This window comes from Pygocentrus nattereri, chromosome 1, assembly GCF_015220715.1.
Source record: "Pygocentrus nattereri isolate fPygNat1 chromosome 1, fPygNat1.pri, whole genome shotgun sequence".
Taxonomy (NCBI): domain Eukaryota; kingdom Metazoa; phylum Chordata; class Actinopteri; order Characiformes; family Serrasalmidae; genus Pygocentrus; species Pygocentrus nattereri.
In genome coordinates, this window is record NC_051211.1 from 37,481,223 (window position 1) to 37,508,176 (window position 26,954).

The window sequence follows — 26,954 nt, forward strand, 5'->3', positions numbered from 1 at the left end:
CACTCACAAGCAAGAAAAATAATATGCTTGCTCTTTGACAGACTAACACACAGTGTGGACTGAAACACTGATTAAAATAAAACAACTCATGACTACAAATGACTGAAAATATTATTGCTTGAAGGGTGATTTTGGAAATGGGGTTTTGAGTACTCGTTTGTAAATATAACTGAGTATTCAGTGCCTATAAAATGCTGTCTGGGCTAGCCGTGTGTTTTAGCTATAGTAGCCTTTACAATACTGATATAAGGTTGCCATTTGCAAATGAGCTGTATGACCAAGTGTATTTTACTGTGTGCTGTCAGCCTCCTGACCAGTTGCAGTTCCAGTTGAACATTTTGTTTAATCAGTGCACGTGTAGCTTATCAGAAGTAAATCATTTAGGTCATAATAGCACAGGCTGATATTTAACTATGTCAGATTATGGAGTCACAAATGCGTTTTCCATGTATTGCGATGTGTATCATAATTACTATATGTACCAACGTAATACCAGTATTTTTCCTATATCGCTCAGCCCTAACATAATGTGTGGGTGTGTGGTGGGATGTGGATAGAGTCACTCTGAGGAGGATAATTAACTGATCTTGTGTGGTCATTGTGTGAATGGCAGAACAGAGAGGTGACACTGATATGTCTTAAGCAGCTTCATTGCAATGATTACTGGTGCTTTAAATTCATCTATTATACCCACAATTAGGACTGATTGCTCCCTCTTTTTGTCTCCTTGAAGTATCAGAAATTCGTCATAGACTCTTCGCTGGCAGAAATGCAAATCTGCAGCAATTAGACATGTTCCTGATTGTACACCATCCCTTCCTATTACCAAACATCCGTTTCACACATCAGTGACGTCAGGAGTCATATTTGCACCAACAAAATAAATGCGAGTAAAGCTGGAGAATGGTAGGCGTCTGATATGAAAGAGCAATCATTCTCGATTAAAGAGCATAGACACCTTTTCCAGGGAGTAATCAAGGCTTTCTGGTGACAGGCTTTTAGGGTGAACTCTCTGATTAAAGTTAATTAGAAAGCTTAAAAAAAGGAAAAAAAGGCTTTAAATTATGTATGTAACCAGCTACCAACATTGCTTCTAATTCATGGAAGTTGTGATGATATAAAAAGCTTCTTCTGGGAATAGTTGTCTGTGTTAAACAGCTAGAATTATTCTGTTTAGACTGTTATTTCTTAAGCTAAAGAGCAGAACTAAAGATGTCAAGGGAACCAAACCAATATACTGAAACAAAATGTTGAGTTTGAAGAACATCAGTCAAGGGAAAATGTGTGTAAACAAAATTTGTGTAAGAAAGTGTGCCAGGCTTAAGTGAAAAATCTACAAATGTCCAGGAGAGATTGATCATTCCTGTGATGTACCAGTTACTAGTTCTACTTGTATAATATGCTTTGTTTTATGAAAGTTATACTGGACTTAATAGTTAAAAAGTTGGCATATGACAATTGTTATTTTATTCAGTAATAGCTTATGCATGGTAGACTGTTAAGAAGACACTAGAGGTTATTTTAAGATATTTTTAAATGTTTTCTTCAGTGTTTTTTAGAACAATGTGGAATTGTTAAGTGATAAATAGTATCTTATAATTATCTGTTCATAGTAATTTCTTATCAAGCTGTCTCCCTTGATTTCCATATCATTCTGGATATTCATTTTAATGTAATTTCATTCTGGATATTTTATTATAATTCAGTTCGGCATGGTATACAGCTGTTTCAATCTGTTCTGTGCCATGCATTGAAAATTAGCCATTTGCTGACTCTAAGTCTCATTGTGATGTCGAAATAGAGGTTTGTGACAATGTACATAAGTATATTTATATAAGTATACAATAAAAAAAATGAATGAAAATTTGCATAAAGCAGCTCAGTTAACTCTAACCTGAAGAGAAAGTTCCTCCGATCCTTGTCTATGGCTGGTGTGCAGCATTTTCTGTACAGATTACATGTCCCGGTGGTTAAATGAATTATGAAAATGCAGCTATATTGATGGAAAATGTCTTGTTTCTAATGTGGAAAATATAAGGATTTGGCTTTGGACATCATTTGTAGTCTGAGTTTTCTCTAGCAGGGAGTGCTATTAGCACACAAGTCATTGTAAATCTGCAGCAGAAGCAGTTAATGAACTAGTGCTTGAAGTAACATTTATTATAATGACAGATGAAGTAATTCTCAAAAGACGTTGGGTTGAGTCTAAAGATTAAAGATTTTCATTGAAACAGTTAATATTAAAAAAGCATATAGACTAAAATAATAAATAAATAGAAAGTAGGTCAAAGATGCCACAGACAGCTTTTTCTTTTTGGGGGGAAAATGGACCATATTTTTCCCAATAATCAAAATTTTTCATCCAGAAAATATCATGCTAATTATTTTTAAATATGGCCCTGGCCTAGTTGGCACCAGTCTTGAGCAGGTGCCCAAAGTCATAAAACTGTAACCTTTGGAACTGGGCTAGTGACCAATGAAAGATGCAGGTCCAGTTTTGTGGTGTTCTGTTATTTTGTATAGTTGAAAATGGCTTCAGAAAATAGTGTTGTGGTGCAGTTTGTTTTACTAAAGATAACAAATCATCATAGTGCCCACCCCCAGCTGGGGGTCAACATATCATGTTTTTAGGGTGTGGTACAGTGGGGAGAGCTAATGTCCATACCAGCTTGTACATGTCACTGTGATCTCCTTCCTACATGACAAGCAGGGATGAGTTTCACAGCAAAGGCAGAGGCTGGTCATGACATGAAAACACTGCAGCTCTCCTGCTGCAGCTGCCTTCACACTCAGCCTGAACTGTTCGATCAATCCTGTTTAGTGTGAGCAGTCTCTTCTTTCTGACACGAACACAAATTAAATGTTTTAGAAATCTAGAAACACCATGGTATTGCTTTGGCGTCATACGCTGCTGTATTGCAGGCATTTCTGATGAAGTTAAGGACATATACGTAGCTTCTGTTAAATTAAAGATGAAGCATCAGCTCGCGCAGAAAGTAAAGTGCATTGTTACATATGGTCAGTAGTTCAGAATGACATTTAACAACATAACAGTTTATTTTATATTCCAAGATATAGATGTATAGAATATATTATTGTGTATTTTCTTTTAAGACAAAAAAAAGATATTATAACAAGAACATGCAAAATGCCAGACTGCTCTTCCCTGTATTTCAGTTGCATTGACATGTGAGACTACGCTGGGGAGAAGAAAAATCCAACCAGTTTGGATGATTTGTGCGCAGCAGTGGAGAGTGCATGGGAAATGCTTCCTTTACATTTTTTAAAAGAACTGAAATATGGCAAAGAAATAGAAATAAGTAAGTTATTTATTTTTTTATATCAGAAAAAAAGCAGCAGAAAACGTACATTTAACTGAACATTACACAGAAGCCTCAAAACTAATTGGAATATATTTTCTTTATATTTAGTATGTCCATCTTTTAACTTTATTACAGCTTCCATTCTTTTGTGGTTGAATTACTTTCAGTTTTTCAAAGAAACCTGCAGGAATATTTTTTCACACCTACCAAAGTTCAGTGTTAGAAGTTGGTGGCACTGTCTTGTTCTCATGGTCCTAATAATCCCAAATACGTTCAGTGATTTTGAGGTCTGGACTCTGAGGTTAGTCTTTTGTTCTGAGAACAGCAGCACCTTCTTTGTTTGCATGTTCTTTTTTTATTATCAATTTTAAGATTTATATTGCAAAGTAAAAGCTTTAAGTACTGTTTATCTGATGGTGACAGTTGTGGTGGTCTGCCAGGTCTTGCACAGTTATTAGGAGTTCAGTTGTCTTTGTATCTTTGAATAATTTTGTAAACTCTAGTTTAAGAAACTCCTGTTTTGTTTTGGTCCTTTTTACTACCTTTGCTTAGTAAATATACGATTCTATGGTTGCTTAGTTTCACCATGATTATATGTTATTTTCGCTATGATTCAGAATTGGATTAAGCCATAAAATATAAACAAATTATATAAATTCAAAGAGTTTTATTTTAGCCCAAACAGGAGAATACTTTATTGAATATTATTATAATAAATTTGTAATTGATTCAAACATTCTGAATTTAATGCAGTTGATTTGATTCTTTTTTGCACCCCTACTGATTATTACTACAGAACATTTTTGCATTTCTTTTTTGCCCACCAGTGTGTAACCCATGCTGAATGTATCACTGAGACTGAGTCATACGTGTGTGTGTGTGTGTGTGTGTATCTGTCTATATGCTATATAATCACCACTTTTTGTCCTGTTTAACAGCTCGTATTGTGAGGACCAAGCAGTGGTGTGATATGGTACCATGTCTGGAGGATGAAGGCTGCGATCTGTTGGTAAACCGGTCAGGCTGGACTTGTACACAGCCCGGGGGTCGGGTCAAAACCACCACGGTGAGTTTCCTTACATCAACTCTCTAAGTCTTCATTACAATCAAGTTAGACATGGAGATGGACATGAAAAATGAACTTAGTCATGCACTGAAATGAAATTTGGAACACCCTTTGCCAAAAAAGGAAAGAGAAAATAGGAAAAAAGCTGAAAGAAATAAAATATATCCTTACTAAAATTACCACATTATATAGTCTACAGTATGTGACATGAGTTCCAACATCCTCACCAACAGAGAACTAAAATTATTTTTTGTTTGTTTATTTTGCACTTTGGTTCTGTTGTATGTGATTTTTTTTGTCATCATTTAAAAACGAGCATACAGGGACTTTCCTTTTGCCTTTGTTATTTGCTGTATTCTTTGTATTGAACTGGGTGTTGTTTTTAAGTGACATTGAATATGTAGTGGAGAAGTTCTTGGGGGTGTTGTACTTCCTCTTGATACTCCATATGAACAGAGATTGTACATCTCTTTTAAAAAACAGAGAAAAAGTTCCATGTAGTCATCATTTTATCTTGATCTGCTGCTGCTCACAAATCTGCTGCTGCAGCAGAGTGAAATGAACAGTGTTTTAATCACTATTTCTTATTGTTTCTTTATCTGTAAATTTTGTTGTATTCATTTATTTATAATATGTATGTACTTTTTGGGTAACACTTTCTTTTATGGTCCCCTATAGATGATCTACACATACTAAATTTATTAACCAACTTTCTGATGATACACAGTTAATTATCACCACCTTAATGGTGTATGGCTTAGGTTTAGGAGTAGGTGTAGGTTTTGTACTGAAGGTAAGGATTAGGGTTAAGGTTAGAATCTTTCATTCTTACCTTTGAAGCTCAGTTGACTTTAATAGATATTTAGCTGTTGCTTAAAGACAGCCATCTATAAAGCATCTACAGAGGACTAACAAAACAAAGGGCTAACATTTGTTTTGGGGTCCAAATTTTTGTCCGTTTTTCCTTTAGAGATTCACTGAAATTTCAAGCAGTGAAAAATTTTGGCCACTGAAAATTATCTGCCAAAAATGGTCAACTTTTAGTTTATGACTGAAATTTTTCAGTGAACAAAATTGCACTACGTCCTTAATCCTATTGTTCAAAACACAGGCCCAGAAAAGTACTTTGAAGCTATTGTTGACATTGTTTATGTCCAGGCTAAATGACCTTCAATAGAGTCGAGGCTTAATTTTATTTTGTGGAATAACAGTCACTGTCCGTTTTTAGTTGTTCATTTTAAGGCACAACATCAACATGCAGCGAAGACTAGAGTCAAGGCCAGCTGTGCATACGAAAGCAGGCAAAGGGCAAGAAGTGCCTTGATGCAACTGCAGTTTGCACCCACAGTGCATCTGAACCTAATGTTTGATTTACTAAGGACCTCAAAATACACACTGGACCACTTACTAAGTGCTTATGAGAGGCAGGCTTTTAAAAAGTGCAGTGAAATAATGGAGCTGTTAATAAGCTAATAAAGTGATAGTTCAACATTAAAGACATAGCAGTGTTCCTAAACTGTGTTCCCCACCAGAACAGTCTATAGGTGTGTAATTCTACTCTAGATGAAAACAGGTTTGTGAAACAATACCACAGATTGTGGCACGTTCTGTTCTTTTCAAGTATGTACTGTACGTCTGACCTTAAGTAAGTAAATTGAGCGGAATCAGTCATGCTGCTTCACCCATTTTCTGTGTGATCCTCTTGCATTTTCCCATGATCCTTTTTCAGATGCATTTACATGAGCTACGCGGGCATATTGTGAGTTTTAGAATGCTCATTGCCCATAAAACATGCGTTTAGCCTTGTATGCCAGTTTTGTACACCACATGCAGGCAGAATACATCTGACTTGCATCTGAAACAGGCTTAGTGCATAAGGCCTTCAGTGTGAAAGAGAATGACAAAGAAAACATAGTGGAATGTGGAGTCCTGCAAACTGATGAAAGAGTAGAAAGCAAATGATACAAAGCAAAGCTTTCTCACCACAGATCTCTTATACTGCAGTGAGAAATCTGTCCTTCAGCAGAATAAACAGAACGGATCATTAGATTATGATAAACAGTGACTCTAGAAGCCAAACTGTAGCACAGTTTCAGAAATCTGCAGCTTTCAAACGTTACTGCATACTTTAACCATTAAGATATAAGCAGAATCTTTCAGAGTGATGTGATGTCAAATGCAGTGTTCTAAAGAAATGTGTAATTGTTTACAGTGCTGGGGATTGTAACCAGACGTCCAAAAGCTTTTAAAAGCTTTAAATGCCTCCAGAAAGCTACCTCATAGAGAGCTATTACATGAAGTGGTGTTTGAGCCATTATTGAACAGTAGATTTGAGGGGATGATTTGACATAAAAGACTTTTTTTTTAATCCTTAAATGACAGAGAGGTAAATCCAGGGCATTTTAGGGAAAAAAGTATTGAAAGAAGACATTTGTTTTTGGATTTATCACTATGTCAGCATGAACAACATTACCGAATTACATAACACAGAAAATGTGCAGGATCACTGGACCTTGCAGATAACAAATACAATATCTATATTTTATACATTATAGACATGGTGATCCCTGTTCCTATCACCACCAGTGTAAAGAAATCTATCAGTAAGTGCATCCCTTTTATTTATATGTGAACTGTTTGCATTAGTTCAAATACACACACACACATACACACACACACACAAACACATTTACTTCAAAACAATGGGATCTAACTGCTCACCATGTGGGCATGGATGCAGTCTCAGTTCCTGCTCTAAAATGCAGGAGTGTGGCTAAAATAAGGTTCCTAAGCTCTAATCTAAGGTCTGAACACGCACACACCTACACACACACACACACACACACACACACACACACAGAAAATCAGTGTGTATCCTTATGAATTGTCACTGAAACACAATTTCTGCAATAAAATATTTTTTTTCTGTTTTAATAAAAAAATATGATTTTATGTGTGTTCAAATGTTCAAACTGTGCTTGCTTATCATGTATTTGCTAGCAATTTTACATAATGCTCAAAATTAGCTCAAATTGTCAATTGAGTTTGGTAAAATGATGTTTACATTTGTGGCCTTTGTGGTTGCTGTGTGCTAAAATGAACACTAATCAAATTAATTGTTATTGTTCTATTACTGATACATATTCAGTGATGATATGCTGATTGCTGGTTTAACCTTCACTTAATCTGAGTAAGGGCCTAATGCTTTGGATGCAGTTGCTGGTTGTGGACAAGGAACAATAACAAAAATTTGTTTTGGTGTCAAGTGCCTTGCTCCTCGACACAGCAGCCAGAAACGCATAAGGTGCAGGGCTTCCTTTAGTGTCCATTTGAGTGTTTAAAAACAGCCTTTAACTTGCAGAAGCTAGAGAAGCTACTTATTTGTAGGGGTGAGAGAAACTCTGAGCTTTTTCTTTTTTATCAGTTGCAATTAGACTAAATAAGACCACTCTTAATGATAATGATGGGAGCAGATGGGTGATTGTGAATGGTGTGCGTGTGAAAGAGAGAGAGAAAGAGAGAGGTGCAGAAACTCTATAGCTCCTGTCTGTCTTGTCATGTGCAATTAAAGCAGCTTAATTTGGGCTCATTCGTTACGCACTGCTCATTTGCATCTCACCCAGTCTTTTAATGTCACTTGGTGAACTTTAGAAAGTTGAGGGCTTCAGCAGTGTAGCCATCACAATTTAGATATTTGTTGATTAACTTGTTTACCACTTTCTCATAATGAAAGTAACACAAAAGTAGACACGTGCCTTAACCACTTCAATAATGAGTCTTAAGATTAATAACTGAAGAATGCGTCCACTCCGGTAATTATTGCCAGGATATCACAATTTTGAATATAAATGTTTCACACTGCATTCAGATTTTTCACACGGAATTCATCATTTTATTGTGAAGTGAACTCATAGCACAGAAGATTACAGTGAGATTGACATTGCGCTGTACCACAAAGCATTATGGGGTATGATAGCAACTGAGAGTTAAATAGGTTTATAAAAGAAAAAAAAATATTCTGACCAGTTTTTGATGTTCTAAAGACATATAAAGTTTTATTCTGAACTTTTTGAATGTTTACTGATGGAATATTGAGGTGTTGACAAAAATGTATATATATATATATAATTAGATAAAAATACTGTATATAACAAAAAGTAGCACTTAAACATGCATACTTGATATATTCTGTGTGTGTGTATATATATATATATATATATATATATATATATATATATATATATATATATATATTAGTTATTACAGTGCAAATTGTGAAGAATTATATTTTATTTTGTTTAAAATTATAACATTTTGGTACATTTCACAGTAAAGTACTACTGCTGAGTTCCTTTAAGTCATTATGTAAAAATACAGGAGATTACTGTTTTTTTTAATTACAGGTTATAACTGTCGGTGTACAGCAGTATTCAGCAACACCACAGTAATCTTCTGGTCCAGATCACTGTGTATACTGTGTTATTGTATCACAGTATATTACACACTTAATGTTTTACTGTTATATACTGTTAATAAGGTACAGTAAGTTACTGTGAAAGTAATACAACTAATATCCAGGAATTTAGTATAATTTTACACTAAACTTTTTTTTCCCTGCAGTTTAAGGTTTCTAAGGGGTTTAAATACATAAAATAAAATATTGCATTTACTCCAGATATGAAATGTTTTGCTACTAATAACATGTTTTTACTTATAGCACACAGTTCATTTACCAGAGAAACCTCTTTCAGGTCAGTGCATCAGTGTCATATGACAGGAGATGTAAAAGAATACAGGGCTGTGGATGATGCCATATGCCATGATAATAATTGAGAATAAGTTCCAGTAAAATTACATTATTATATACATTATTATATAGAGCCTTTTAGGTAACAGTACTGGTGCTACAAACTAGCTGACCAAAATCTGATGGGGTTTGTGTTGGATGAGTAACATAACTAGACTGCCTCATATGAGCTACAACTATAAACTACAGCTAACCAGTACAACACTGGATGCTGATGGAGACTATTTTTTTTTCTATTCAGTGAATGATCACTTTAGTTTGTCAAAGAACATTCAGACTCTTTCTGGACTTAGTATCAGCCTAGCCTATTTACACATAAAAGCCATGCAGCTCTTCCTCTCGGTTGCATTCTTAACAACTCACTCTTTGCAACACACCCACATTAAGGCACTTGCATTTCAGAGTGGCAAAGTATATCATACATACTGATTCATAGAAATACAGCCAAAACGTTTCAGTTGCATTAAAAAAAAAAATCCACATTTCACTGTATTATTGAATGAGTATTCAAATGGTGATTTCAGTATTTCACTAATGACACTTTGAATGGTTAACTGAGTACTTGTGCATGTTCCTGGACCTCAGGCAACACATGTTTGCAGTTGGTCTGAAGAATGCATTGTGCATCATTTGCCTAAAGTGGACAAAATCTCAGCTAAATTTGTTGCTTGTCACTCTGTCCTGAGTTGCTTGTCGCTTGTTGCTAAATCACAGTTACAGGTCACCTACTTCACATAGGAAATGATTAGTAGTCTGTCACTGTGCTAATGCACAGGGTAATAGGGTAGTTTCATTTCTAGTGATGTATAACCTGCCATTTATCAGAACTGTTGAGATTGCACATTGGAAGACATTCTTTATTTTAACAGGCCAGTCAGATAACCAGTGAGGTGGCTGTAGGACTGTGAATGTGGAGCCTGATAAATGAGATTTGTCGTATCATAATGGACGGTTGTGGACAAGTGTAGGACCCTTCACAGTGCAGGGTGGATGTTTCAGACCTGGCCCTTGCACAAGGACTCAAAGGCTGATCCTGACCAGCATGTTAACTTTATTCTGCTTCTAGTTCAGGTGGAGGATGATGCTTTATACTGCAGTGAGTTAAACAAGCCAGCTTTCTGTGTGTACCTGTTAGTATGAGTTCTAGCACAATGCAGCATCTGCAAAAGTTCCTCATTCAAATGTTTGGAATCACTGTTTGACCCTTTAATTCCATTAGTTTGCATTGAAGTCCCTATAGTTACTGAATAATAAGCCTTTGTATAAAATAAACCTGGATTGGTTAATAACTTAAAAGCAACTTTGGTGTAGATATTAGTAAAATGATTTAAATTTCATGCTAAGTTTTAAGTTTAGTGCTAATTTTATTACTAAGAATTCTAAACAGGGCTGTGGATGTTTCCCATAATAAGTGAAAATAAGTGACAGTAATATTACCACCCAGAATGTTTCATATTCCAAAAGGAGTGAACAAATTGATGTAGATTAATAAGAAATTACTATAAATCACCATGTATTACAACATATTTTTGTATACAGTTCTGGCCGCCGTTATTGGCACATTCCCACTCCTCTAATGCAAACTATTCAAGCTTTGTTTGCTGGGTGTCTCTGCCCTATGGCAGATATCAGCTGTCTCCAGAGATCTTCACTGTGGTTGAGATCAGGACTTGCTGGCCAGTTTAAAACAGTCTACTTCTTCCTTTGCAACCATTCTGTTGTGTTTTGGGTTTTTATCATGCTGGAGGACCAATGATCCTTGACCGAAACCTAGCATCCTTACACTAGGTAGCATGTTTCACTCTGAAATGCCTTGGGAAACTTCTGATTTCATTATTCTTTCAATTCAGTTGAGTCCTCCAGTACCTGAGGCAGCAAAACAATCCCACAGCATTATGGATCTCCCACCATGTTTGACTGTAGGTAGGGTGTTCTTTTGTTATAAGCTTTTTTTGTCAATAAACAAATGGCTGGTCTGTATTGCCAAATAGCCCTGTTTTTGTTTTCGTCAGTGAGCAAAACAGTTGCCCAAAATGTACCTATGTAGGTACATTTTGGCAAAGATCAGTTGTGCCTTCTTATGTTTTTTGTTCAGCAATAGAGACTTCCTTGGCTTTCACCCATAAAGTCCTTGGTTTAGTGTCTGGTGCATGGTATGAGCTGAAACCATCAGTCCAGACTGCTCCAGGTCTGCCTTTAGCTCTTTGAATGTTACACATGGTGTTTTTTCCATGGTTTGCACCAACCTTTGAAGATGTTCCTCACAGATTTTCCTTTTTGACCCACATCCAAGGAGGGTCTTGACAGTTCCATGAGCAATAAATGTCTTAATTACATTAGCCACTGTTGAAACAGGGATGTCAAGGACTTTGGAGCTGGCCTTGTACCCTTTACTCTTCTTGTGTTTAGAGATAATAGTGCTTCTGTTGCTCTCAGACAGCTCTCGTTTAAGCAGTGTGAAAAGGGAACAGGCAAAGTAAAGTGGCCTTTTTAAGCATTTTATTTTATGCCATCATTCATTGGTTAATTCAAGTCATGTGAGCCCTCATTTATCACTGACTCTATTTTCTAATTTATCACAGGTGAGTAAAATGTAGTCTAGTTAAAATCTAGTTCATCAGAAGGGTGCCAATAATTGTGTCACATCCATATTTCTGTTTTTATGTGTTTTTTTTCCCTTTTTTTACCCTTAGCTGTTGTGAACTGAACATGAGTGTATATTGACCAAAGATGTCTCACAACACATTTTCAATTTAGGAGATATTGTACATTATGTACCTTATTTTTTTATTTTTAAATTGCTATTTAGATTGTGTGTGAATGTCACAGTAAATGGGCCAATAAAAATGATGCAGAATTATTGGAATAACATCTTTTTACATTCATTTCAATAAAAAAAAAAAAAAATAGATACTTGAGTTTGACAGCGCCGATTCATTATGTGCAGTATATTATTTAATTAATAGCTAAAAAAAGTAATATTTCATTCTTCGCTGTAGTAAAGTTATTGCTGAGATAAAATAACATGTCTTAATATGATTGATATGATGAGTGAATGCAAACATTTGAACAGTAGTGTGATCAGTTAGTAGACTGTAAAACTGATTTTAGTATCTAAAAATATATAACTATATTTCAAAATAGCTTCTGAGCTAGAGCAGATGCTGTAGGTGTTTTTCTTATGCCAGAGTCTTTGTAAGTCAGTCAGTTCACTGGATTTCAGTTCAGCTATCATTCTGTTCCAGTTACACAGATTTCAGCCTAGCTCAGGATGTTTAATGTACGCATGTGAGTTTGTCAGTGTATGTGTGCTTCTGGGCTCAGATCCATCCCAGGTTCCCTTGTTTCACATGCTTGAGATACAGTGGAAGGAGCTGCCAAGCATCAGAATTAATGCCTAGTCCACACCCATTTTTAATAGTCAGGTTTTAGAACGGTACGCTAAGGGATTGATTTCTTTACATTACACAGTATTTTCTGAATGATTTGATTGACATAGAAGTGATAAATACTTTTGCGCTGAATGTTAAGTTTAGGGATGTAATATATATATATATATATATATGCTGCTGTTGGAACAAAACCTCATATCTCTATTTATATATCTATCTATTTCATATCTATAGTTTTTGACAAAAATGTTCAAAAATGCCTGTTGCCCTTTACATTGTGCATGATTTTATGAAGAATGGACCAAAATAACTGGCCCAAAATTTACTTGAAAAGAAGTCTGGTTCCACTGACTTACCTGAAAGGAAAGTATGTTTTTTTCCTTATCCTGTAAAGTTGTCATTTTGGAGAGACAAGGTTTAGACCTGACAGCAGCGATATAGTTTTTACATTTTTGATTCCCTTCCTGATGCCTTGCGTTAAAACCACCTTGATTTTTCAGAGCTCTAATTATATTCTACATCGATTGATTTACCTCAGAAAAATAACATTTTTATTTGAAAAATTGTTGGAATTCCACTTTGTTGTATATTGAACAAAACTGGCCAATTTGATTTATAACTGAACATATTAGAGTATAAATTTAGAATTCATTTGTGATGGAATATGAACAAACCACTACTGACACAAGCAATTTTCAGGCTGATGCAGACTTTACTTTTACTGGAGAGAGCGAGAGAGAGAGCCAGACTGAGAGAGAAAGAGAGAGAGAGGGAGAGAGAGGAAGAGAGAGGGGGGGGGGGGCAGAAAGAAATTGTTGTTTCCAGCTGAATTACCATCTCAGTAATAAAACCCAGGTGTTCCTGGATGCTATATTTAAATAAACACTCATTGCCACTATCTTATTTGTGATTTGCTCATTGTGTTTTTTCTGTCTTCCCCTGAGAATAAAGTGATTCATGTGCGATTGTAGTCGCCTCCATTTTAACGGCAGATTTGCAAACATGGCGAGCCGTTTTTTTCTCCGGGAGTTTCGGCCATCTCGGGCTGGCACTCTACATCATGAGCCAGGCTCAGATTTGCCAGGGCGTGTGGAAGATCCAAAATCACCTCGGCTTATCCGATCAAATCTGGGTTTAGACAGCTTAGTAGGTTGAACAATTCAAATCAGCTGGAGCATGAGCAAGGAGGAGAAAAGCTTTAAGGCTGTATGGGAGAGATGGAGAGAGAGAGGAGAGAGAGACACCATTACCCCCTATTAGCATGAAGTCCATTTAACTTATTCAAGTCATTTCTTAATCAGAGCACATCAGCAGCCGCTGTTCTCCTCCATGCGGCTTCTGACTGAGAGGAGATGATGGGGAAGGGCTTTGATTTTCCACAGCATTATCTTTGGAAATTGTAATTTTATCAGGTTAGACAGCCTGTCAGCGAGCGACAGGGCTGAGGGACTTCAGGTGTCTGAGTAGGAAGGCAGTGCCTCCATCCAGATGTTTTGTCATAGTTTAAGCTAACTGTCTCACTGAATTCTAGATACTGGATATCCCTTGCTGTAACTTAACAAAGCCTGGCAGTGCTACTCCTAAGCCTCACTTAATAGTATGGGAATAATTAGTGATGTTCCAAACCCATATACTAGATAAGTGTTAGACAGATCCACAATCGATACTGTTTAATCATAGACGTTAAAAAAATGTGAAACAGTGCGAATTAATAAACCTTATAGAGAATGTAATTAAAGTGTGCACAAGTCTAAAATGAATGTTGATGTATGTGCTTAAAATATTCGATGCAGCAGTAAATATTTGAACTAGTAAACAATTATTACCTACATACAAGTTGGAACATTGGCTGGTGGCCTTTCCAGAGTGTGTCCTGCTTTCTGCCCAATGACTGCTGGAATAGGCTCCAGAACCCCCTGTGACCCAGAAGGATAAGCATTTTAGAAAGTGTGTGTGTGTATGAGTGTGTGTGTGTGTGTGTGTGTGTGTGTGTGTGTGTGTGTGTGTGTGTACTAGTTGAAACATTGCAATAATAGATAATATATGGACAGAGTTACTAAAGTTTTGCACCATTGCAAACTCCGAAACGTTGATGTCATGATTTATTAAACAGGTACAGAAGGTGTCTCATAAAAAGCGCTCATAAAAACATCAAAGGTCTCAAACACTGGTTTCTGCTCTTTTATGCTTTTGCCTCATTGCTTATGCATTTACAGGAGTTTTCCTCTTAAACAGTAAGTACTAGGAGGAGATTGTTATAATGAAGTGCCAACTCTGATTTACCTAGACTGATAGTAAGGACTAATTCTGTGCTGTTTTGCATGCCTGTGAAAAGCTTGATGGCGTGAACATTTGTAAACATCTGCCATCTCACGTTATTCTTAATTCGATGAAGCAAATACAGAAACCTAAAACCAAATACACACACACACACACACACTTTTTCTAAGCTGCTTATCCTTCTGGGTCGCAGGGGGAGCTGGAACCCATCATTGGGTGGAAGGCATGGCTCAGCAGTCCATCGCAAGGCCCTAAAACAAAATAGTATTAGAACAAGAACTTAACTTTGATAGAACACTTTCAAAGCACATTATTGTCAGAATAATTATTTATAATGGACAACAGCCTTCAAGATGTCCAATGTTTAAATAAAATCTTAAAATAATATAGTCATTACTCACTTGTTAACTAATGATGATGTCTTCTTCCTTTAAACAGTAACAAATGAAAAAACAGGCTTTGTCCACATCATACAAAGGAAACATTTTGGGGGGCTTCTTTTCAGGCACATGTCCCCTGCTGTGGAGAACACTGAAGTGCCAGGCACAGCGAGGTGACATCTTGCCATCATGGCAATATGCGAAAGAACTTTTTAGTATGTCAGTTGTGCTTCGGACCATCATGAATGGATGAATCTGATGATTCAGAGCACTTTGAAAAAGTATTCAAAGGGACCTCAGTCAAAAGTACGTTAAGGCTGTGTGATCCAAGGATATGAGTGAATTATCTACCGTTGTCTTCATCGGCATCATGTCGATATGTTGATTTTGCATTTGAGACCTAAACATTGATTCAGCCCTTCTTTTTGAGTCTGTTTGTGTGACACTAATACATAAAGACGTACAACGTGGTGTGAAAAACTCCCACACAATCCGCCCTGATGCCTGACCTTTAAAATATGATTTCAGGCATTACATGTTGCCTTATAGCAGTGCAAGTATACCATATTTTAGTGTTTTGTTTTGTTTTTTTTCTCTTGACTCAGTAGCGATACTTATTTTAATTTTAACCAAAAAATCTTACGTAGTGCTGCTTTGAACATGCTTCATTCACATGACACACAACTGTTTTGTCTTGCAGCTCTACATTGAGAGTTAGGGAAGTATTATTTTGAAGAGTAACAGCAGCAGTTAAACTGTAATCCAAACTATTATGGTTAAACTTTGGGATGGAATCTCTGGCTCACATGCATACCGAACCATGGGGGCAGGTTGATGTGTTTCGGATCACGGATCAACTGTGGTCCGTTACACCACTACAATCCGTGTGGTCTCATCTTTTGTAACAGCTCATATATGTACGCCAACAAGGGCTAGACTGAATTTTTTTGTGTCTGAAAACAAGTGAGAAACTGACATGAAAAATATCAGGATCTTTCTACAGAAACGTTCACTTTTCTATCTATCCAAAGGTGTCACCGGTGTCACCAGTCCTCATTGGTGTTGCACATAAGAAAGGTATCACCAGATGACTGCCACAGAGCATGAAACCACATGTTGTCTCTCATGGAATATCTACTACAATATGTAATTTAATTCATTTGTATTCCATTTTTTTTACAATTACCTAAGAATAAAGTAGGTCACACCAGTGATGCCAACTAAAAGCTTCATATGAAATAATGAGCTAAATGATAAAGTTTCTGATAACTGAAAAGACACAGTGGACTGACCTTGTGCTTTTTTGGTAGATCCTTCGAAAATAGGTAAAAGGAAATCAAGTGATGTCATCAGTGTGATTTTTATTTCAAAATAAGAGATTTTTTGTTTCGTGGTAACACCAGTGACATGACTCCTGGGGACCACAAGTTTCATTATATATTTTATAATATTTATTTGGCATTTGTTTTCTTTATGTCATTTCATTTACATATTCCATAGTGATGTATATATTATTGTAGCTAAAATTGTAGTAAAATGTGTTTTTTTCTTCAACATATGGCACTCACCCTTTACACATGACTGTGGGCACAAGTACTTCTGTGGTCCTTGGAATTCTAGATAATTGATATAAAAATCCATTTTGCTAAATTGATGCATCAAGAAGGTGTAATTGTTAAAATAACCTATTGTTTCATTGATTTGGTTGCTGTAGATCATCACAGCCGTAATGTTACGTATATGTGATAGCACACAACCTCGAGTGTTCTAATGCTTTTATACAATAGTTCAATAAATAAAGCAAGAAATTAATAAATTTGGCCATGAACGAGTCATTTATTATGTTTTAATGTCAGCAATTCCTTCCACCAAAATTATAGTTTCTTAACAAGCAGCTCGTTGCTACGTCACAGTAATGAGCTCTGCTCAATCACTGCACAGCAGTTTTTTCTCCAGCTCCTTATACTAAATTCCGAAATGGTCATTAAAACTGAGCAGCTTTTTTGTTTTTTTATTGCGTCAGATTTATGGCTTCAGTCCTATTTGGTCAGACTCTGAAGATGAGCCTACACATTTGGCCAATGGTATTTGGTTAATTTCTGGCTAATTCCAGATTGTTTAACTGTTCTTCTGTCACAGCTGCCGACTGAAAAACTGCTCAGTGGTAATGACAGTTTGGGAATTTAGTGTAGCCTCATCTTCAGAGTCTGACCAAATTGGCCGTCGGTCAAATATGATAATAAAAGTCTCCTGTTTACGTACAAAGCTAGAAGTAAAAATGTTCAAGTGGCTGTTTGCTTAGCAATGGCGTCTTAGCAGAGTGATACAGTGTTTGTGAAAAACTTGTGATGTTATGGCAAAATATGGGCACGGTTAGAACGCTTCTCAACTGGTCAGTTGCATGGCCTGATCTAACTGTTGCATTATGGCTGATAGCTAAGTTCAGAGATCAGTATTAAAAACAGTCCTGAGTGATAACAAATTGGATCCGTGCATCCTTCAAGATAACAATATTCACATACAACACTGATAGATTGAAAGATGTTTAGGAGGTGCTTTAGGCGTAACCCCGAGATCATGATAATTAAACCCATTAAGTGTCTTCTTTTGTAAGGCTACATGCTCCTTCCCTCCCTAATACTCTGATTATACCATCAGAGTGAGTGGCTCTTAATCAGCTATTCAGCTCTGTGATGATTGGGTTTATTTAATCACAGAAAAGAGGCCTTGAGACTGCGGCGTCCGCAGAGAGCGAAAGCTGCTGATTACAGTGATCAGTGATCTTTGATGGAGATGCAGGAACCGAGGCTGCTTCTTCGTCGGTCCATCCACGCTATTTATTTCTCTCCATCTGCAAGCTCAAAAGACGAGGCATGATCCAAATTGTGTTTAACAGCTACTAGACCAACGTGATGAACCATCCGGGTCTGTCAAATATATATATGTCTGTGTGAGTGGTTTGTTAATGTTACTGCAGTAGTTCAGAGAAAGGTTTTTCAGTTTCCCCTAACTCCCAGTCATTGTCAATTTGCCAGAATGTGTTTGTCTGAAGTTCACTTTTTTAGTGTTGCCCTGGCACTATGAATCTAATGTAGCTAACAAGTAACTGAAATGGACAAAAGTGTGGAAAAAATTCAAGCTTTATTACTGTTTCTAGTTATGAATTGAACTTTTGTCCACTTTTATAGATAAGGTAGGACATACAGGGTCAAAAACTACAGAAGATCACTTAATAAATTGCTAATGTTTAAGGCAGATGTTTGGGTTTTAGACATGTAGTTAGCATGATACTAATTCATTGGCATAAGCTTACATTACTTGTTAGCTGTATTTGCCTTGTAGCTCCAGGGCAAATCTAAAGAAGCTAACTTTATTTTTATGATCCACTCTAGAGGGTCTCTGTGCTTTGAACTCAATTTCAACTAAATATCAATTAAATTCAGCTCAAACTTAAAAGACTTAGATCTAACATTATCTTTAACTTCAACCAAAAACCAAAACCTAATCCTGAGTTTTATTAGATAATTTTTGTAGATAGGCATAACACACGGTTTTATGGTGATTTATTGCCCCAAAAGGAATTGCAATTAACAACGCTATTAACGTCTGTTTTTGTACATTGTGTGCAGCTATTAAAATATTAGCCTGAAGTGGTTAATTTGGCTGATTAGCTGATCTTCCTTATTGGTAATCAGTACATAGTAGCGCATGACTGAAGACAGACATAGCTCAAATAAACAAACATTACTCACTGCTTCCCTCTGAAGATGTTTACAAACATCAAAACAAACAAACATTAAGTGCTGCTTGCTAAAGGTTTTAACAAGCATTAAATAAAAAACATTACTGACCTCCACCCTCTGAAAATGTTATAGCACCAGTCAAGGTTAGAGATCTGTTGTTATTGTAAGACTCATGACTGATCTCAATAAATGCATTCCTGCTTTCTTTTATTTAAATATATTTGTCTCAACCAAACTGATACAACTGCATCTAGTTGACTTTCTTTTTATTGCAACATCAACATATGATAGTGAAAGCAATTGCAGTCAGAAGATGATGAAATAATTGTGATGGAACTATTCCTAGATAAACTATTAAAATTTGGAACCATTAAAATGTGACTAAAAGATGTGCAAATTTGATTGCCGAACTTTGGCTTTCATGCCAGTGCAAACTTTTCTATGAGTTAAAAAAGGCTGGTTGAGAGTGTTGCCGGCTGGTGGAGAGCAGACTTCTGGGACGGTGGTGGAGGCCGTGGATGGCGGATACCCCAGCAGTGCTGGTGTGGATGCTGAGGCCTCTGTAATTGATCCCATTGGGCCTGCTTGGCACCGCAGGACACATCCCAACCCGGGTTGAACAGAATCGCCGTAGAGACGACAGCTGCTTTTCCATGCAAACAGTGCCGGTCGCTGCAAACCATTAGCTCCCACTGCCAGCTCTCATCTGGAAGAGCCAAGTCAGCAGTCCAGCCCCAGTGCCTCCATTTCGAGTCACTGTAGAAAGAAAGAAAACACTGTTAAGATAATCTCAGGCATGGCTTCCTCCACTACGCGCTCAAGGCAAATTATATTTAGGCTGTGCTAAATAAACTCCAAGGCTTTGAGAAAGGTTTCAGTTTTTTTAAGTGCATTTGGCTTGTTGAAGGCCTCTAATTGCTGTGCAGTAGTTTGTAGCAATGCACTTTCCATAACTAGCGCTAGCAGCGTTACCATAACTCCATTTTAAACTGCTTATTTCTTAAAGACAAAGCTGGCTGTTGAGCTTGAACAAAGCAGAGAACCAGTGCAAGGTTGCTGCTTTGTTACCCAGCCAGCTTCCTATTCACTGCCGCCAAGTACGCCGGCCAAGAAATGGAGAAAAAAGTGTGTTAAAAGAGACACGTTGCTGTGGAATGTTCTTTATCTGTCTGCATTTTTGCCATTGCTGTCACAACACAAAATGTCATAATGCCTTCACAGGTAAACGCTACAGTTATATACAACGTCCTGAGTCAGGCTTAGCCAGAAGATTTCCTTCAACACCAGGGTCAGCTTTGATTTATTCCATGCTTCGCTACTGACCATAAACCTGCCAACACCTCCCCCATTCCCCCCTTGTGATTACAGGCTCTATGACGCGAACGGAATCTCCCTGCTCAAATCGCATTCCCACCTAAAACATGGCGGAGCACATTGACGAACCAGACAGACAAAAATCAGCCCCTGGTCCAGAGCAGATACCATCACAAACAACAACAACAAATGCCAGCGGGCATTATCAACAAGGTACAACTTAACCTTAAAGCTCTAATTGAAACACCACAAAATCTGATCTTTTTACAAATGGGAGGTGTAACTGTAATAGATTGTGTGATGATATATGTTCCATTTGCCCCTCCCCCCCATGATCCAGCCCCAGGTAGAAAAGAAGTGCTAAACAAATCCATGCAAACTACATTAGGCCGTCCCATTGATTCTGATACTGTTAAAGTGACATGTTAAAGTGAAGGCCATGTAATTGCATGTGAGAGCATTACAGTAGTGGTAATTACTGCATATACGCCAACAGTGTTGGAGCATTGAAAATGCCTGACACAGATCTAGCTATGTCTGATATCATCATTACCTGGCCTAGTAACACAAGTGCCGGAAATAAAACTGCCCGTCCTACATTTCTATTGTTAGGAAACTTTTGAGTTGTGCAAAAATACTCAGCATCAGTATTTTTCATAGGATTCTGCACACCCATGCAATCAAATTACGTTGTGTTATTTCTGCTCCCTGTATTGACTCTCTTTCTCTGGAGTTCCACTCCAGGACATGCAGCTTACTTTTAGCAAACAAACTCAAACAGACAGAAGAAAATAGCCATTGATATCACTGCTATTTTATATTTAATCAGTTCATCAATTAAGAATTGTATTCGCATACGGATTAAAGCTGAGAATATAGTACTACTGATTTTTTTCACTGATGTTTTTCCACCTCTTTATTTGGTAAGCAGCTTTCTTTTACATATTGTGACTCGGTGGGATAATGCCTTTGATGTCTATGGGAAATGCGACATGAAAAGCTTGATTAAGAAAACTCCAGCCATGGCTTTGACTTGGCCGCATTAGTCTTCCTCCTAGGGAAGTTACAGCACAGCCAGCTGCAAGGATCTGTAAAACACATACAGAGTGTTGATGTGGCATGAGCATCATTCCTGCTAACAGGCATTACTTAACATTGCTTACCTACTAATCACTCTCTGTGCTATCACAGTCACTCAATCTACAAAAAAATATTTAAAGGAATGTGGAGTACATTCCTGCGGTCATGTCAAAACCTCAATGCCATTGCTTTAATACTATTGTATTTACTCCAACATCATGTCCTTACCACAATTGAAAACTGTTTGAAAATGCCAATCATTTGTATTGTGATACACAATGCTGTGCAAAAGTCAAAGATCACTCGTCATTTATTTAACTTCCAGGCTGATGGCCAAAGACAAGCTCTTCGTTTTTTCATGTGAAGAGAAACAAGTGTAAAAATGATGCAGAAGAAAATTATGCCTCAACATCTAAATATAATAAGATATTTTTCCGTATTTGCTGTGTCCACTCTTTTTCTTTCTCTTGCTTCCATTGTTTTCAGAATTGCTTTCACCGTTTTCAAGGACATTTTCCACACCTCCAAAATTCAGCATTATCTTTTTTACATAGTCCAAATAATCCCAAACACTTTCAATGATGTTAAGTTTTGTACATTTATATACAATAATAACTTATACAGTTAACATTTAAATACTACGAGCAATTCACAAAAAGGTTGTTAAAATTTTTCCAAGAATTCTATGAAAAAGAATGTAAATGATAAATAATACATAGTATTTCATCTCCAATTTTGAAATATGATGAATTCTGGATATTAATTTTATTACTTAACTTAACTCTCAGTCCTGTACAATCTTCTGCAGCTCTGTTCCTCACACTCCTTCAGCTTCCTAGTGTCCTACATTTTATTACAAAGCTGTGAAGTTGCACAGGCTGAGCAGATTAGAATTCTTTTTGAACACGTGTGTGCAAGTTGGTTTTATATTGTTGAAAACATTTGTTCCAAGCTTTTGAAAGGTAATAAATAATAAAAAATGGCTAACCAAAAAAAAAAAAAAAAAAGGGAGCGGTTAGACAGTCTGCCGCTCTGTGACATTTAAAGATGTGGAGTCATGCGTGTTCACTCAGGCAAAATGTCAGCTCGAGGCCATATGCTCCACTGTGCTTGTTTACCATGTGGAACACCCAGGTGAAAAACTCCATATGCGCTGTAAATAACAGTTTCTCTCTTTTTGGCTTCACTTATGAGAGTGTGTGTGTGTTCTCACACACCTCACCCTCATATCTTCCACCTCTTCCTGCATCCAAAAACCTCCCACGCTTGCCATGTGAAATTTTGGAGACACTTCCTCTGTTATTTTTTTGCCGTGTTGTTTTCCCTGCCCAGGAGAGGAAGCTGATTGAAGAGGTCAATAATTATTGATTGTGGTATTCAGAAGGCCCCAGGAGTGGGACTGTTTGTGGCATTTTGAATAAACTGAATTTGTGTGCTGTCATGACACTGCGCTTTTAGGAAGCCCTACGTCCTCCTGCGTCTCTCAGCCGTTAACGCGTCACAAATGGCTGCATGTTTGAGCAGTCAAAAGGAACAATGTTGTCTCTGGCTGAGTCTTAAATAGAAATTCAACAAGCTTTGTGTCCATATTAGGTCCAGTTTACTTAGAATATTGCTCGTGTTCATTGTTCCATGGGCGTAGATGCAGTGTCCCTCACTGAACTGGATGTAAGTGAGGAATATATATGTATAATTTAGCAGCTCGAAGAACAGCTGTAAGCTCTAGCATAAGGTAGTTATGGTGCCACTGTCTGAAATTCATTTCCATCTCCACAGAGGCCACAATAAATACAACTTCCTTCGCCCTATTGTTTATATCTCCCCCACCATGTCAGTCCTCACGTAAATTCACAGATACGGCAATTACTCATCGTAAATTGCCGCAGGGTAGCAGGGCTCTCAAAGCCGTAACTAATGGAGGGCTGTGTACTGACAGTAAAGCAGTGTTTCTGTGGTGCGCTTAATTACCTGAGGGCTACAGTGCTGTATTAGAAATGATGTGGCCTTGTCTATCGCCTCAGTCCTCTGGGGTCATCCTATCCCTTTTCCTGCCCAAGCCTGCGGCATTAGCCTATTAAATTGGGGTTCATTTATATCTTGATCGCTGCATCCATGCCGCTTTATCGTCGGACATGCTCGTTTTTAATCCAACACCTGCCTCTTTGATGCTGGTTTGGTCCCTGTGCAGACGTCAAGAGTTCATTGTTATAAATTATTGGCATTTGCCATCTTGGAAGCACTCTGTGCCCTTATCTCATTGGCAGAGGACCACACGTTATCCAGATGGCAGACACAGCTCCAAATATTGCCACTGGTAGCACAAACTGTTTGACAGCTCTGTGAAGCAGCATGTTTCAAGTGACAGCTGAAATGATGTAAGGTATCAATTTCATTGGCCCTCTAGCATCAAAATGCAACACTGATGTGATTAATTAGACAGCACTAATTGACCTATTCATGCTCTGTGCACAAATGCATGCTTTTATAGCAAGATTAGAGAAGCTTTACGGGATGCTGATAAAGTCCATTCAAAACAATGAGAAATTGTAGCACAAAATTACATCAATTATTCAAATGAGACTGTGTTTGAAGTGTAAAATCTGGTGTAAAATCTAGCAAGATTGTTGCAGACAGGGTAGAGAGAAGGTTTAAAATGTACATATGTACTGAGTCCATGTTGTATTTGAAAAATGCTGTATTCAGAATAAAGCTGCATTTTACATTTTTAGGAGAGCGCTCATAAAATATTTACGCACTGAATTATGTCAAAAAATACATGCATTCCTTAAATGAAACACCATCAAGAGCTTACAAGTCATAACTATTAGTTAGCAATATATTTAACCATGTTTATTGATAGTTGTTATAGCTGTATTGTACTTTGGTACCCTTCCCTGAGTGGATGAATCTGATGAGTGTGTTCATAAAGAACTCAGTCAAAATTTGGTGAAAGCTGTGTCTTCTGAGGATGTGAGTGAATTACCTACTGTTGTTGTCATATCTTCACCAGTATAACATCCAGCTAAACCTACTTTTTGAGCCTGTATATATCATTTTAACATGTGCTTGTATGATGAAATCCAACTCGATGATTCTGACTTTTTAGATTATTATCTCAGGCTTTACATGGTGACCTGCGGTATAGCATGTTTTTGGGCTCCTCACTCTGAAATGTTCCTAAACAAAATTGCATAGTGTCGCTTTAATGAGGTTTAATCATGTATTTTGTAACTCACAAAACACAAAAGACATGAGGGTATATTTTATAAGCCCCCTTTCCTGCATTCGTCAAAATGCATCCCACTTTTTTGAGTTCATAAGACAGACGGCAGTGCAGTTCAGGGAGTTGTGAGGTAAGCTGTGGATTGAAGAAGCCGACTTTTTAGAGCTTCGTTCAAATTATAAGCAATGCTTGATGAAAAATATTAAGAGAAGAATTACATGAGAGAAAATTGCTTTATTTACATACATTCTACATATATTCAAAGTACACTCTCAATGTTTCATGTTTGTACAACATAGCATTTGCTGCAAAGCAAATGAGCCAGTTTGTCCACTTTAGGCTTAAAACAATAGCAATAATTTCATGATCCTAACTGACTTCCTCATTCAGACACTCTCAGAGGCCACTAGCATTGATACATATTGCTGTAACCATCTGATATGTCTTCATTTCCATCTGCAGGTCTCTTAACAGTGGCAGAGGTTCCAGAGGTGTGGAGAGCTCAAAGTGTGGACTCTATGGAAGCCAGCCTGCAGCTCTCTTTGCTCCTGCCCACCTGCTGTAGATAACTCGCTGTCTGTCATCGGCTCGACATCTGCCTCCGACTGCCTGTCTGTATCTCTGCTTTGTAAATGAGCGGTGCCCCCTAGTGCCACGGAGGACTTACGTCCACACAGCGCCTCACACAGCACTGGAGAGCCTTCTAGACTGTGGAGTGTGATGGGTGCTACCTTGTCAGGACTAAAAGGATGTCCACCACACCCATTTTTTTGAGGACTCTAGTGCTTTAAGAACTAAACCATGATGTTCTGCAACATCCTGAGACTGTGATGACCCTTCCCTCCACCCAGTGGAACTGCCCGCTCTGTGAATAGGCCTTCTTCTGGAGTACAACTTTGGCACTCTGAACGATTTTTACAGACCAAAGAGGAAGAATATCATACAAACACATTAACAAAAGGAATTCAGAGGATGTACCGAGCGAGGAAATGAAATGAAAATATACAGAAAGTCACATAACTGAACACCAATGTCCACGTATGTAAAAGCACTGACTTTGAAGAATCGATCTGTGCAAATGAACTGACCAACCAGGTCAGACATGAACAAAAATCTGAGGAGTACCTTTAATACTTTGCAGACGTTTTTTCTCAGACTGTACCCTCCACTGTATTTTGAAACTGGAAATATAGGTACTGTATACATATGTATGTGTATAAAGAAAATCAGATTTGCATTTTTCAGTAGCAACATTTCGGACAATTTGCAATAAGCATGGTTGGTTACAGTTAAAGAGTACAGCGCTGATCATCATCAGACACAAAGCGAATACAGAAAAAAAATTCCTGTCATTTCTGATTGCCAGAAGAGGAAAAAAAGAAGTCATTAAATGTATTTTGAAAGGCCTACAGTTATATATTTAACAGTTTTATATGTTGTATCTTTGTAGAGAACCTTATTTAACATGAATAATGTGGTGGAAATGGCAGTGATAGAATGTGGATAATAAGCTCTGTTTCATGCTGGTCTGTCCTGCTCTTCTCCTCCACCAGTAGCACCTCTCCTTTTAGACCCATTTAAAGGAAAAAAAAAAAAAAAAAACATGACCGCCACTTCTTCTATACTAAACAGACGAGTGAAAAAAAAAGAAAAGGACAGAACATGGAAGGAAAAAAAAAAGAAACGATCGATCACTGAGAACTGAACTTTATATCCCACTTTAGTATGCAGAGCCATGGAAGTCGCTATTTGCTATTGTATTGTAAAGGTGTAGAAAAAAATACGGAGTCATTTCTCTATGGATTTTATCTAATTTATTTTTGTGCTTGTGTTTGTTTGCACAGTGCTGCCATCAGAGTGCTGACACATACAGAGAGAGTTAAGAAAGTCTTAGAAATCATTTACATGAAATACTTTTTTATTATGAAATATTTTAAGAATAAATTAAATATGTGAAAGAAGAGTCAAGTTGCTAAAATAGAATTTCACTATCATGTTTGAGGGTGCTGACCTCTGTTCTCTTTGCATTTTCTTCTTTTTCTTCTTTGCAGTTGACCGTTTGCAAAATTCTGACCCACCTCTTTTAGTTGCAGTTGCTGTGTTCATTTAAGCCTTCAACTCAGGCTACCTGCTAGCATCCGTAGTGCTTTTGCTACACAGTGGAGTACATCTGAAAACAGTATATTATTCAAAGTAAACTGGCTTTAGAAGATTGAGTTTGAGAATAGACAAAATATGAATGTTGGCTAATTTAGATCAAAGAATGAAATTCTTTGCACATCATGTTTACTTTAATCAAGCCAAGGAAATCCTTTAGCCACTGGAGCTTAAAGTGTCCTTAAGGGA

General features: G+C 37.2%; 1 protein-coding gene across 3 annotated transcripts in view; it reads left to right on the forward strand.

Annotated features, from left to right (window-relative positions):
- The window catches only part of tafa5a (TAFA chemokine like family member 5a), a 150,002-nt gene extending 123,676 nt beyond the window's left edge, over positions 1–26,326 (forward strand). For 2 of the 3 annotated variants that reach the window (XR_005130809.1, XR_001857824.2), the window contains exons 3-5: positions 4,262–4,389; positions 20,360–20,518; positions 25,071–26,326. Coding sequence is in view for 1 of the 3 variants with exons in the window: in XM_037541926.1 (XP_037397823.1) it covers positions 4,262–4,389; positions 25,071–25,079 (137 nt within the window). In the remaining 2 variants the exon portion in view is untranslated. The remainder of the gene's footprint in view (positions 1–4,261; positions 4,390–20,359; positions 20,519–25,070) is intronic. The other variant, XM_037541926.1, reaches the window with a different exon arrangement.
- The last annotated feature ends 628 nt before the right edge of the window (positions 26,327–26,954 follow it).